We start from the raw sequence: 14723 nt of genomic DNA, 5'->3' as shown, positions 1-14723 counted from the left end.
TCAAGTTTCGCAGATTTCTCGAAGTTGTACTGAAGCAGGTGAGGTGGGAAGGGCTGGAGATGTGGAAGGGGAGGCAGGCAGGTGACGGTGTGTCGTGGGGAGAAGCAAGCAGGCTGGCTGGAGGGTCTGTAGGCCGGGGAGCTGAACATACAGGCAGGAAACTGAGCGGCCAAGAGCAGGTGCTGCCACCAGTGCAGGAGAATTATCCAGCCATGAGTTGCTGGAGGACTGGAGTAGATATACGGGGACTTGATGGGTTGATGAGAGACAGCTGAGCAGCTCTGACAGGTGTGTGGACTCAGCCTGCTGCTCGCAAGCAAAGCCGTTAAAGTTGTTTTAGTTTTTATTTATTATTTCTTCCCCATAAAAGGTTACGACATTTCCTGTTTCTTTTTTTGTACACTTATGTTTTTATTGAGTTTTCACAACAATAATAACAGAACAACATGTAAACCTAAACAACAACAAATAATACACACAAATCAGTTGTAAAATAAAGCACAATAAAGTACTAGTTGTCTGAAGACCTTCAATATTCACACATACTACAGGAATGAATTAGTCATTCACTTGCTCATTGGTGTCAACTAGGGTTGCCAGAAACTGACCATGATCAAAATCGATTATTCGGCAGCCCTGGCGAATAATAATCGATTATTCGACCGACCCCCCCCCCCCCCAAACAAACTGTTGGTGTGACCAATGACCATTTACAAGTATTAATACTATTACTATTATTAGCATGTATATATTTATATATATTTTGGTTGAAACTAAGCCAGAAAAAAAAAAAAAAAAAACATAAACAAAAAAAAAATATATAAATAAAATCGATTTTTAAAAATAATATTCGATTATGGAGACTGTAGCGAATATTTTAATAATCGAATAATCGCTGGCATCCCTAGTGTCAACCATGTACATATTCCACTTTTCCCATTTCCCATTGAATGCATTCTCTTGGATTCTCAAAACATGTCAACTTTTCCATGACAGAAAGATCTTGAACAATCTCCAGCCACTGCTCCCGAGTCGGAGCATTCACATGAAGCCAATTCCTAGTTATAGCTTTCTTACTCGCTGCAAGTAAAACCTTATAGTCAAATATAGATCGCCTCCCATCACAACATCCTTAATGTTCCCACGATACATCACCGGGCAGGTATTTGGGATTCCATGACCCATAATCATTTTGACAACTGCATTAACCTTCTCCCAATATGACCTTATCTTTGTACGGTTCCAGAACATGTGCGAGTGGTCCGCCTCCATGTTCCCACACAACCTCCAACACCGTTGCTGTGCACCAAGTTGCCTGCTCTTTATTTTGGGTGTTGTGAAAAAGCGAGTCAGGCTCTTCCAGCAGAATCCCCTCCATACTAATGAGTTTGTAAATTGCGTCTCGAACATTTGAAACCATTCTTCCTCAGACATTTTTATTTGTAACTCTGCTTCCCATTTTGCTTTTATGTAGATAGTCGATTCCCCCGTTTCCCCCCAAAGCCTGGTAGAAAGCAGAGATGATCCGAGAGCCCTTCTGCTGATACGCAACCACCCCAGTTACAGTATCTAAAGATTCACCTGCATTCAGCCTTATCTCGTTTACAAAATGGTGTCTGAACTGCATGTATCTAAAATAACTCCCGTCTGAAACACCATATTTTGCCTGTGAATCCTGAAAACCCATCAATTCACACATTTCTGAAACCGTACGCATTGCTGTCATGCCCTTTTGCACCCATTCTTCGAATGCTGGATCGTACACCCCTGGTTTAAAATTGGAATCGTAAACCACCTCAGTGTGTGTATCCCTCTCTTTAAATTTGTATTTTGCTACTACAACATTCCAGACCTAGTGTAAACGCAACTATCGGATCCATTTCACCTCTCAGAGCCCTCACCAAATTCCTATCTCCCACCCAGGCCTGAATGTGGTGACCCTGCACCTCCCTGTCCATCCAGACGTGATCCAGACTCATAATCGGGTCTACACCAGTAGGCCAAAGGTCTGAGCTGGGCTGCATAGAAGTATTCCCTAAGATTTGGTAAAGCCATTCCCCCCTTACTTTTAGGCAACTGAAGTGTCGTAAATCGTATTCTTGATTTTTTACTATTCCAAACAAATATAGAAATCATCCTGTCCCAGGTTATGAATTTGTTTTGGGGAACATCAATTGGAAGAGACTGAAAAAAATACAGCAGCCTAGGTAGGATATTCATTTTAACCACTTGTATTCTGGCACTGAAGTCTAAAGGGAGGATGGACCACCTTTCTACATCTTTTCGGATATTGTCATCACTTTTGTTGTGATCGGCTTCAAACAGGTTGGAACATGTTTTTGATTATAGTTACACCAATATAGGTCATTGTTTTGGAATTCCATATTAGGTTATATGCATCTCTAATTTGTTGGGATGGGGAATAATGAAATGAGAGAGAATTTGAGTTTTTGTTACGTTCACTTTATACCCTGAATAGTAACCATATGTTTCGAGTAGGTTCATCAGGTTTGGGAAACATACAGCGGGGCAAAAAAGTATTTAGTCAGCCACCAATTGTGCAAGTTCTCCCACTTAAAAAGATGAGAGAGGCCTGTAATTTTCATCGGAGGTACACTTCAACTATGAGAGACAGAATGGGGGGAAAGAATCCAGGAAATCACATTGTAGGATTTTTAATGAATTAATTGGTAAATTCCTCGGTAAAATAAGTATTTGGTCACCTACAAACAAACAAGATTTCTGGCTCTCACAGACCTGTAACTTCTTCTTTAAGAGCCTCCTCTGTCCTCCACTCGTTAACTGTATTAATGGCACCTGTTTGAACTCGTTATCAGTATAAAAGACACCTGTCCACAACCTCAAACAGTCACACTCCAAACTCCACTATGGCCAAGACCAAAGAGCTGTCAAAGGACACCAGAAACAAAATGGTAGACCTGCACCAGGCTGGGAAGACTGCATCTGCAATAGGTAAGCAGCTTGGTGTGAAGAAATCAACTGTGGGAGCAAGTATTAGAAAATGGAAGACATACAAGACCACTGATAATCTCCCTCGATCTGGGGCTCCACGCAAGATCTCACCCCGTGGGGTCAAAGTGATCACAAGAACGGTGAGCAAAGATCCCAGAACCACACGGGGGGACCGAGTCTATGACCTGCAGAGAGCTGGGACCAAAGCAACAAAGGCTACCATCAGTAACACACTACGCCGCCAGGGACTCAAACCCTGCAGTGCCAGACGTGTCCCCCTGCTTAAGCCAGTACATGTCCAGGCCCGTCTGAAGTTTGCTAGAGAGCATTTAGATCAGGGGTGGTGAACCTTTTTCCTCTCAAGGGCCATTTACATTTTTTCAACATCCTCCGAGGGCCGTACAAATTATTGACCTCTGCTTAAAAATCACAGCCCATTCATTTGGCCTTTCTTTCATGCTGTGCAAAGAAAAAGCAACCTCTGAATCCAGATATCTTGCCATGACTCGCGCATGCATTCACGTGCACAGTGGTGGCATGACCACCAAACAGAAAGATATGGACACAAGATGTGTGCAAATGTATTTAGTTTCCTATCCATGTGGACATGATTTAAGTGGGGGGGGGGGGGCCTAACCTCCTCTAGGGGGGTCCGGGGGGCATGCTCCCCCGGAAAGATTTTATGTTTTTTAAATATTGAAGTTGAAAGCATCAATCTGGTGCACTTTGAGAGCAAAATGAAGAGATCTATGGAAACATCTCTCAACACCCATTTGAAACAGAACTGTAAACAGATTTACTTTTTCTTTATGGATATTTTACAAATCACTCTCCTTTCAAACTGTATTCTTGTTTATTAATAACAACTTTTTTTTACTGTCATATAGTATTTTATACCCGTTTACTTTATTCTCTTGTTTTTTGATAACTATAATGATCATATAAAGATGGGTCTTTACCTCACTGGTTGGAGAAAAAGCTTCTTATATTCGTTAGCATAGCTAGCTTATTGCTATGACTGTATGATCAGAATGACAGATGAACAGATCGCCACTGGGCTTACAACTAAGACACAGACACGCAAAAACTGCAGCATGTGTAGCCTACGAACTTATGGGTACTGCAATTTTTTTGAAGTCCCGGAGTGGTGTTCTGGTGCTCTCCGTCAGCACTGCACCCCTGTCAGACGAGACATATACCACGTGATGACACGTTAGGCTCGTGTTGTGTTCAAGGACCATGACCGTTGCCAGGAAAAACAGGCACTCGCTCGTTTAATTATTTTACGGTCTAGATTTCTTTAATTTTTTTCTTTTTTGCGTGTGTTTATAAATTACCTCGAGGGCCAAACCAAATGTTCTCGCGGGCCGTATACGGAGGTTCCCCACCCCTGATTTAGATGATCCAGAAGAGGATTGGGAAAATGTCATATGGTCAGACGAAACCAAAATAGAACTTTTTGGTAAAAACTCAACGAGACGTGTTTGGAGGAGAAAGAATGCTGAGTTGCATCCAAAGAACACCTACTGTGAAACATGGGGGTGGGACCATCATGCTTTGGGGCTGTTTTTCTGCAAAGGGACCAGGACGACTGATCCGTGTAAAGGAAAGAATGAATGGGGCCATGTATCGTGAGATTTTGAGTGACAACCTCCTTCCATCAGCAAGGGCATTGAAGATGAAACGTGGCTGGGTCTTTCGGCATGACAATGATCCCAAACACACCGCCCGGGCAACGAAGGAGTGGCTTCGTAAGAAGCATTTCAAGGTCCTGGAGTGGCCTAGCCAGTCTCCAGATCTCAACCCCATAGAAAATCTTTGGAGGGAGTTGAAAGTCCGTGTTGCCCAGCGACAGCCCCAAAACATCACTGCTCTCGAGGAGATCTGCATGGAGGAATGGGCCAACGTACCAGCAACAGTGAACACCTTGTGAAGACTTACAGAAAACGTTTGACCTCTGTCATTGCCAACAAAGGGTATATAACAAAGTATTGAGATAAACTTTTGTTATTGACCAAATACTTATTTTCCACCATAATGTGAAAATAAATTCTTTAAAAATCAGACAATGTGATTTCCTGGATTCTCTTTCTCATTTTGTCTCTCATAGTTGAAGTGTACCTAGGATGAATATTACAGGCCTCTCATCTTTTTAAGTGGGAGAACTTGCACAATTGGTGGCTGACTAAATACTTTTTTGCCCCACTGTAAGTGTTAGATTTGGCATCAAGACATGTCAGGAAAGTACAAATGCTTGTTATTTCATGTTTTTCTTCTATGATATTACAGTTTCAAAGGCAGGTTATAGAGTTTTCAGAATTCATCAGATCATTTCAATATATGTAGTCATATATATATGGTTTGGTGTTTTAGTATCAATGACAACATTTACAGAAAAAAATGCATTGATCTCAATCTGATAACAGTGTATTCAACGCCCATCCCATAAAACGCATACATTTATAACATTAAATGATATTGAACCTGATTTCAAATCAAATGGTTGTTCTACTCAGTGTGATTGACAGGAGAGATGATCAGAGGGGCAGAGTTTTTACCACCATGGTTAGGACAAGGACCAACATATGGGTAGAGTTCTTCTTTGAAGCAGCAGCCAGTGAAGGAGTAGATCAGAGCTGCAGCATCAACATCATAAAAGGAGACCAGACCCTCCTCATAATCCACAAACACCCCCACCTTCTGAGGCTGAGACTTCAGAGAGAGACGGACTCGAAGACCAGCACAAGCTTTGTACTTATGTTCATTCCTCAACACTATCGTCCAGTAACCACCCTGAGGAGACAGTGAGATGTTTCCCTTCCTGTTGATCGACTCTCTGGCCACTCCTAGATCCCAGTCAGTCTTCCCTTTAACCTGAACCTCGTAATAAAATCTTCCTGAAGAGAAACTCTGCTTTGCTAAAACACAAGGACAAGTATCAAATCTCTCTGGATTGTCTGGGAGATCCTTCTTCACATCACTATCATTCACTTGTTTTCCATCATCAGACAGGATGAGGTTGGGATGTGCTGTATCAGGATCAAGAGTCACCTCCACCTCGTACTGCTGGACCCTCTTCAGCTCCACCTCAAGCAGCTTCTTCTTCTGTTTCCTGAGCGTCTCCTCCAGCTGAGTCACAGCTCTCCTCACAGTCCCCTCATATGAAGGTGGACGGACCCTGACTTCTGTCCAGTTCTTGGTGGGTGGAGCAGCGTTCAGGGACGTGAAGCTTTGGAGGAGGTGGAGCTGGTCTTCAGAGCGTGAGAGCTGCTCCACCTCAGAGCTCCTCTTCATCAGCTCAGAGACTTCCTGTTCCAGCTCTTTGATGAAGCCTTCAGCCTGTTCCTCGGTCTCTCTCTGCTTCTCTTTGATGGTGTCCATGAGCTCGGCCTGGCTTCTCTCAACAGACTCCTTCAGAGCGGTGAAGACCTGAACACCATCTGCCATTTCTCTGTCTACTCCTTCCTTACTGAGCTCCACTGAGCGATTCATCTCCTGAATCTTCAGTCGTCTCTTCTGGATCATCTGCTGAGTTTCAGCCTCTGTCTTCCCCAGCTCAGCCTTCTTTCCTTCATATCCTTCTTTCAGAGGAACAACATCATGTGTCTTGTGGTCTAAAACAGTGCAGAGCATGCAGACACACACCTGGTCGGTCTGACAGAACAGCTCCAGCAGTTTATCGTGCTTCACACACATCCTGCCTTCCAGGTTCTCCTCAGGGTCGATCAGCTGATGTTTCTTCAGGCCTGCTCTTGTCAGGTGAGGCTCCAGGTGAGTCTCACAGTAGGACTCCAGACACACCAGGCAGGACTTCAGGGCCTTCAGTCTGGTTCCAGTGCAGACGTCACAGGGAACTTCTCCTGGTTTGACAACGTGTTGCTCTGAGCTGCTGCTGCTGGCTTTCTGTTGAGCTGACTGTCTGAACTGAGCAGCCATCTCAGAGATGAAAGTGTTGACCAGCAGATCAGGCTTTATGTTGAAAACTTCTTTGCAGTTGGGACACTGACTCGGGACATTTCTGTCCCAGTGTTGAGAGATGCAGGCTTTACAGAAGTTGTGTCCACATGGTGTGCTGACTGGATCAGTGAACACATCCAGACAGATGGAGCACAGAAACTGATCTTCAGTCAGCAGACAGCTGGCAGCAGACATGTCTGTAAGAACAAAATGGGTAGAAAAAACAAGGTTTTAACTAAATGTAGTAGAGAATACGGTATGCATACTGGATGTAAAAGGCTGACACTAAAGTTCACTGCTTGCTTTAAAAGTTAAATACTATCCTTAATGTGTTAAACATGTAGATCATTTTACAGTTTGATTAAATGTCCTGCTATAACTCATAGGGTCCCATAAACAACACCAGGCATGAAAACGGGTCAGGGGTGAAAAAGGTGAGAAGGATATTATCCCTCTAGGGGGGTCCGGGGGCATGCTCCCCCGGAAGAACATTTTGATTATTCCATATTTTAAAGCATCAATCTGATGCATTTTGAGATGCATTTTTTTGCCAACCTGGGGAGAGCTGGAGAAACTTAACTTCAGCCATGAGTCAAAAATATTATGGCTAAGTATTATCAGGTATGGAAAAGGTGACAAGGACCCGAGCCCCCCGACCCCACGGAATATCGGCTTTAAAATGAGGAATAACAGGATGTTAGCAGTCAAAACAACTAAAGCAGTTAATAATAACAGAAACGCTAAAGAGTCACATCTAATATAAATATATAAAAGCATTTATTTTAACAAAACATCATGCTTTGGGGCTGTTATTCTGCAAAGGGACCAGGACGACTGATCCGTGTAAAGGAAAGAATGAATGGGGCCATGTATCGTGAGATTTTGAGTGACAACCTCCTTCCATCAGCTAGGGCATTGAAGATGAAACGTGGCTGGGTCTTTCAGCATGACAATGATCCCAAACACACCGCCCGGGCAACGAAGGAGTGGCTTCGTAAGAAGCATTTCAAGGTCCTGGAGTGGCCTAGCCAGTCTCCAGATCTCAACCCCATAGAAAACGTTTGACCTCTGTCATTGCCAACAAAGGGTATATAACAAAGTATTGAGATGAACTTTTGTTATTGACCAAATACTTATTTTCCACCATAATGTGCAAATAAATTCTTTAAAAATCAGATTGTTTTTCCTCATTCTGTCTCTCATAGTTGAGGTATATCTAGGATGAAAATTACAGGCCTCTCTCATCTTTTTAAGTGAGAGAACCTGCACAATTGGTGGCTGACTAAATACTTTTTTGCCCCACTGTATATTATTTGAAAAGACTAATCCATCAGAATATATGTAATCATAGCCTCTGATCCCTGCCCTACCAGTATTAAATGACTGAAGCATGTGGCTATTAGCTGCGTGTTAGTTATTCAAAAAGAAGGAGCACATGAATGTTAGCCTCTGCAGACCATTGACATGCACAGAAACCTATAGAACACTACAGGAAAGGGAAACACCCTAAAAGCATAATAGGGCTTCTTAAAAAATCTCCCCGAGAGGAATTCCTGAGGTTTGGAGTTTATACCTGATGTTGAAACATTGTCAATTATCAGCTTTGCTGCACGTGCTAGAAATTATAATTCCCTTCAGAGAAACTGATAAATTTGTCATGTAGAAAGTGTGTCTTTTTGTTATATTTAACAAAGTAATAAAGAAAGTAAAATACGATCTAAAATGGAGGAACAGAGCAGCTTCACCCTCAGAGGCTAAAGAGGGTCTTCTGCACCCCGAACAAAGCTCACATTCCCACTATGTAGAAGAAAGAAAACAGTCTACGTACTAATCCTACCCAAACATTCTGTTAGACATTCTCTAAACATTCCCACCATAAAACCTCCCAGTCCTTAACCATTTGCAAATCCACCTTTTGCCCTCTGAAATGTAAAACCTAAACCTAAACATACATATACACATATATATATATATATATATATATATATATATCTTTTAAACACATATGAGACTAAGAAAACAATTTAAAAGAGTAAAAGGCAATCAGAGTATAAGACATATATATGATGATGAATGATTATATGATACTTTGACACAACACTGCTTTAAAAAGACAAACAGCAGTAACTACAGTGAAGTTGAGAAAGAAAGAGTTATAAGTTAACGGCTGCTGACCAAAGTGTATAACAGTTAAATAAGTTGTACTATCTAAATGTCGTGCCTTTACAAAAAGAGACCTCCCAAACAATCTGAGCTAGGCTAGTTAGCTGTTAGCAGGCCTGGGCTAACTGCTGTTCCGGTTCTTGTCTCATGTTCACTGAGGCGTTGTGTTTCTGTAGTGCACTCACCAGTGTGTTGTTGAGAAGAAGTTGCTGGATTATATATGAATAATAACAAATAAATAAAAACCTAAAATGATTTAATAATAACTTTCGGTATCAGAGGCTCGCGGCTAGCATGGCATCAAAGCTGTATCATGGCTACCTCCTTAGCTAACTAGCTAGCTAGCTAGCTTCAAATCAAATGTCTAACGGTACCGTACAGGGCTCGACATTATAAAAAGGCCCGCTGGCCCGGAAGCACTATTTAGACACCCCGGGTCAGCATAATATAATTTCCACTTGCCCGCTCGGACCACTAAAAATATTGGTTTAAAAAAATAAATGGCCCTGTGGTAGGCTATAGGTATTTTGACAAGCAATTTTGTTAAATTGTTTCGTTTCGAGCAGGCTACCGTGAGCGGGAGCACGCTCATTCGCTACAGAGTTTCGCGCCACCTAACCATTTGCCAAAATGTTTTTAATACCAGCGCTAACCGGCCAAGCGCCGTGCAAAAAACAATCTTCAAATAAAAGAAAGTCACCGGAGGAGTTAAAGGAGAGTGACAGGGAGCATGAGAAGAAGAGGGAAAGAAAGTTTCAGCCACACTGGCTTGATCGATGGAGTTGGCTTCTATAGAGTGGTGCAGTGATGCGTCCTAAAAAAAAAACCCTTTTATAATCTATCGATTAGATTTATGATTCGGAAATTATAAAAGTAGGGTAGACATGTGGAGATTATCCGGCTGAACAAAACGTGCATTTATCAAACAGGTTCGTTTGCTACAGACCTTATTTCCAGCTAGTTTCCAAAACCCTGTGAAGAAATCCCATTGCTTTTTGTCGAGGGAACCAGCAGCTTACTTCCTGGTTTTATGACGCGTCACTGCACCTCTCAATATGATGCCAATATAAACAAGGTCTTCTGTCGGCTCTGTACATCAAAGCCGACCTATGCTGACGAGTGAAGAGTAGACAATATAAAAGGTATTGGCTAGAGGGCAGGGTGTGAGGATCCACAGTTCTGCCTCCCTCTTTTTCCCCTGTGTGTCTGTCTTCCTGGCCGGGCGTGGCTGACCTACTTTTGGATTCCCGCCTCCACACCTCCTCAGCTGCTGCTCGTCACCCTGATTGTAACTACTCACCTACACCTGCATATAAACCCTGTTCCCTCATCCAGTACAGTAAAAATGTCTCGGCTAACTTAGCTTCTAGCTAAACCTTGCTCTCTAAAGTTTTTGTTGGAATTCTAACTTTGTGCTCTCCCTGTCCAGTGACCAACTACCCGCTCTAGTGATGGCAAAATGAAGCTTTGAATGAAGCGTCGAACCACTTGAACAATTGTGTCGGACATAGGTTCATTTCTCGAAGCTTCAGTTACAGCGACCTCTCCTGGCGAAGTGCAAGGCTGCAGTGGGTTTAACGTATCTTTGCCTTGAAAAATATTCGATGCACGCACACACTAAGACTGAATATCATGTTCTATTTGCAATTAAAGATTGATAATTGTGTGTATTGGTTATTGAGAAGAGACTAGAGAATGCTGGACATTTTTTTGGGAAGAGAGGGCCTTTTATCAGTCATTAAAGTTGAAAAGCAATGATTAAAATACATCCATTCAAGGCTTTGAACCAGCTGCGCGGAGGACATCGCCACATTCGGGCCGCCGGCTGTACCCACTGGGCTATCTATTCCTTCAAATATTTAACTGTTTTCATATTACTGATAACTGTCTTTTTGTTCACAGCTTCTCCACATTTCGAAGTGTTTCCCGAGCCAGAACGACCTATCTTTCTTCCTGGCTTTCTCTATAATGATACTACAATTCAAATGCAATGCCAACAGCAACTCAACAATAACTACGCAAACTACAACAACAACCCACACATTGCGCATTGTTTAGAGCGGTACAATTCCTGGCCCTGGCTTTTTGGATTCCCTTTTCCCTGTTTTGGGATTTGTTTTCACTCCTGCTCTGTCCCCTGCTTCAGCCCAACCAACAGACCAAGCCTGTTTGAAGATAAACATTTTGTTCAACTTAACTTCAGTCTCCGTGCCCAGTGTTCAGTATTGCGGGTTCACGCCAGTAGCTTTTTTGGGAGTGTAACACAGGGGTGTAGTGCTGCGTACCTGGACTCACATTCAGGTTCAGGTCCGGACTCAAGTCCAGAGGTTCAGGTTCAGGTCCGGACTTATAAGTCCGGACCTGAACCGATGGCTTGTGTCAAGTTGCGTGAGTAACTAAAGTGAACTTATTGTGAGCTAATTATCAATTGAAAATTAACTCATAATCAACTCAAATTCAAACTCGTCAGGTTTATTGCGCTCCCTTCCAACTTGTGTCTACATTTCTCTACAAAGTACAAATGTAAAAAAAACACTGTTTGCCACTTAGTCTACAAATGACTTCTGACAGCAACTACTATACAGTATAGGCTACACTGTAGTGACTATACAGTCAGAGTGTACTATACTGTCTGTACACCTTGTATTTTCTACAACTCTACATGTGTACATTATACAGTACATACTACATACATAGTGATGTACATACTGTTAGAAATTAAAATCAATGTTGATATGGCGTAATTTTGAATTAAATAAAGTATTTAATTTAAATCAGTATTATTCTGAAAAAACCGGAAGTTCACACTATTAACTTAATACTTTTATTCTGAAAATTATTCACTTCCGGTTAGCATTAGCATGTGGCGAAATGCTACATTTTCAAACCATGAATCGAAGGTGAAATGACATGTGATGTTGTACACCGAGCACACTGGGATTAGCACTCATTTATTGACGCTGAATAACGTTCATCAGGGAATGTTTAAATAACCACAGACACCAGAATATACGTAAGTGCTAGTTTTTTTGCGAGTCCAAGTACCGGTTCCCGACGTTCCGGTTTTAACCGGACTTGAACAGAAACTTTTTACAAGTCCAGTACCGGTTCGGCGTACCGGTACGCAGCACTACAGGGGCGTCAAACTCAATTTCATCACGGGCCACATTTGCATAAAGGTTGAACTCAAAGGGCCGGTTGTAACCATATAAATATATAATATATATATATATATATATATATATAAAATAATGTATTATATTACATTATTGCCTCTGAATTGGATTATTATCGGATAGGATAATAACTTAGTAATTAACTACGTCTGAAAGCAGAAGTCCAGGGCAAATAATTGCAAGTCTCTTCAGTGCACATGGCACAAAACGAGATGCATTGTGGGACATGTAGTTTATGGACCACCTGCTTCTGTAAAGTGGCATGTAACCGTATAATAAACGTATTATATTATTTGCAAGCTCTTGCACATCAAATGAGGTCGCGGGCCGGATTTGGCCCCGGGCCTTGAGTTTTAGACCGCTGCTCTAGGGAAATGTCCCAGCAGTTTAGGATAATGAAGGTTCTAATCTAATCTATTACATAGCCATTACATGTCTAACTCCTGATGATGACAGGAAGGCAGAAAGCGCATTATACAAATAATAATACTCATAATAGCAGACATTTTTTAACAATGAGCAGAATATAATTATTTTAATAAAGCAAATATGAACAATTGAGGAAAATGAGGAAGAACTGATGATTCAAATGTTGTAGTACAAGTAGTAATGTAGTTTGTGCATAAATTATTATTGCAACAAATGTGTTCATTTTCTTCATGATTAGTTGATTTTTTTGGACGAATGCTCTTGGACCAGTGGTTACAATGGTGGGGCCAGTGGTCAGGGCCGGCCCTAGGCACTGCCTTAACTAGCTGGTCGCCTAGGGCACCAGATCCGGAGGGGCACTGCGCTGGGAGAAACATTTATTTATTTTTAATTTGTATTCTGCCTAATTTTCTGCCCTTGATGTAATACATTTACATTAATAATTGAATAAAGTAAACACCCTTTGCACCCCGGGCCGGCAACATTTTGCATTTGCCCTGTACGATGGGTGCTGTAAGTGATGAAAGTGGGGGATGTTGACTTATTTAGCGCCCGCAGCTCACAGCCAAAGTGTGATCGAGCCTCCGAGCGAGCAAGAGAGAGAGAAAGAGAGAGAGGGCGCGGATTGTTGTTGGATTGAGGCTGATAACTACAGCTCAGTGAGATAAAGGACTCTGAGTGTTTAGATACTTCACTTAAGTCTAAGTCATCTCAGTGGGTCTCAAACGGTTTGGTCACAATTTATGTAAACAAATATTTCCAAGGCACTCCTTTATAATTATTACGATTAATAACAACATGTTTGAAATAATTCCAATGTATACTATAGGACAGTAAACTAATAATATCATTTAAAACTGGAGATATTAAAAAAAAATCATGAATAATTAAATGTTAACTAGGTAAAATAAGATATGAATGAACAACAACAAATAAAATGCGTTACATGTATTTGTTATTGGCTATGGTAGGTTATTGGTTATGTTCACATACTGATTTGATTAATAAAATGCAAACCGATCTTTTTCATATGGGTGTTTAGAGTTGTACCCCCTAGATCAGGTCTCTAGTAATTCGGCTCAAAGTGCACCAGATTGAAGCATTTTACTTTAAAATGTTAAAACAAATCTTTCGGGGGCATACCCCTGGACCCCCCTAGAGGATGTGACGTCCACCCCCCAATTAAAACATGTTCATACAATAATGAATACATTTGAAACCTTCTTTATGTATATAACCAACATGTCAATACGTTTCAGTTTTTGTAGTGTATTGGTCTTTCGTAGAGATTTTTCATTTATTCTATTGTGTATTGCTTGGAGGGGGGGGGGGAGCATCAAATCATAATCTCGCCTAGGGCACCAAAATGTCTAGGGACGGCCCTGCCAGTGGCAATAAAAGTCCACCGGCCCTTGGGCCAGTGAAATGTTTCCCTTAATGTCTACCCCTGCCGTATAGGCTACTGATTTTATGTTTACACATGCCGACGTACCTCTGTATTTGGCGCTCGTTTCCTCCTGTTCTTTTTTCCGTTTCCTTCCCGTTGCACCTGAAGGCTTGGACCTCTTCATAATGATATGTTTTGCCTCTTGTTGTTGTGATCGTTGCTATCTCCGACACTTTCAGCTGGAGCTGACGCGTCACTTTGGCTGTGAGCCGCGGCCCGTGGGTGCCTGATAAGCGACCATCCCCCACTTTCATCACTAACCCCTCGATGCCACCGGGGCTGCAGTCGAATAGTCCAAAGATCAGCTCCTAAATTCTAACCCTATCGTCTATTCCTTGACCTCTGAGTGAAACGTCACGGGGTTAAGGGATAGTGGATAGGAGAATTGAAAAGGATTTAGGAGAAGAGAAGCGGTACTTTAGAGAATCCGACTGCACTTTCACTATCCGACGTGTTTATGATGCGTCAGCGGACATCATAGACGTGCGTCTGCTGCTGTGGGGAAACTACAGTTTTATATACAGCGGACTACATGGATGTTTAATAAGAACGACGTATCAAAGCCGTGATTGGTCAGA

The 14723-nt window shown here is 41.9% G+C and overlaps 1 protein-coding gene across 1 annotated transcript; it reads right to left on the bottom strand.

Moving 5' to 3' along the window:
- Nucleotides 1-672: 672 nt before the first annotated feature.
- On the bottom strand, nt 673-14723 carry LOC117448345 (E3 ubiquitin-protein ligase TRIM21-like). Its single transcript, XM_034085615.2, has 2 exons — nt 14191-14723; nt 673-7127 (listed from the first exon to the last, which is right to left on the bottom strand). Exons 1-2 carry the CDS (start codon nt 14267-14269, stop codon nt 5482-5484), a joined length of 1725 nt encoding a protein of 574 aa, XP_033941506.1. The 5' UTR covers nt 14270-14723; the 3' UTR covers nt 673-5481.

Source organism: Pseudochaenichthys georgianus, chromosome 6 (assembly GCF_902827115.2).
Source record: "Pseudochaenichthys georgianus chromosome 6, fPseGeo1.2, whole genome shotgun sequence".
NCBI classification, from domain to species: Eukaryota; Metazoa; Chordata; class Actinopteri; order Perciformes; family Channichthyidae; genus Pseudochaenichthys; species Pseudochaenichthys georgianus.
This window is presented reverse-complemented; position numbering and strand designations above follow the sequence as displayed.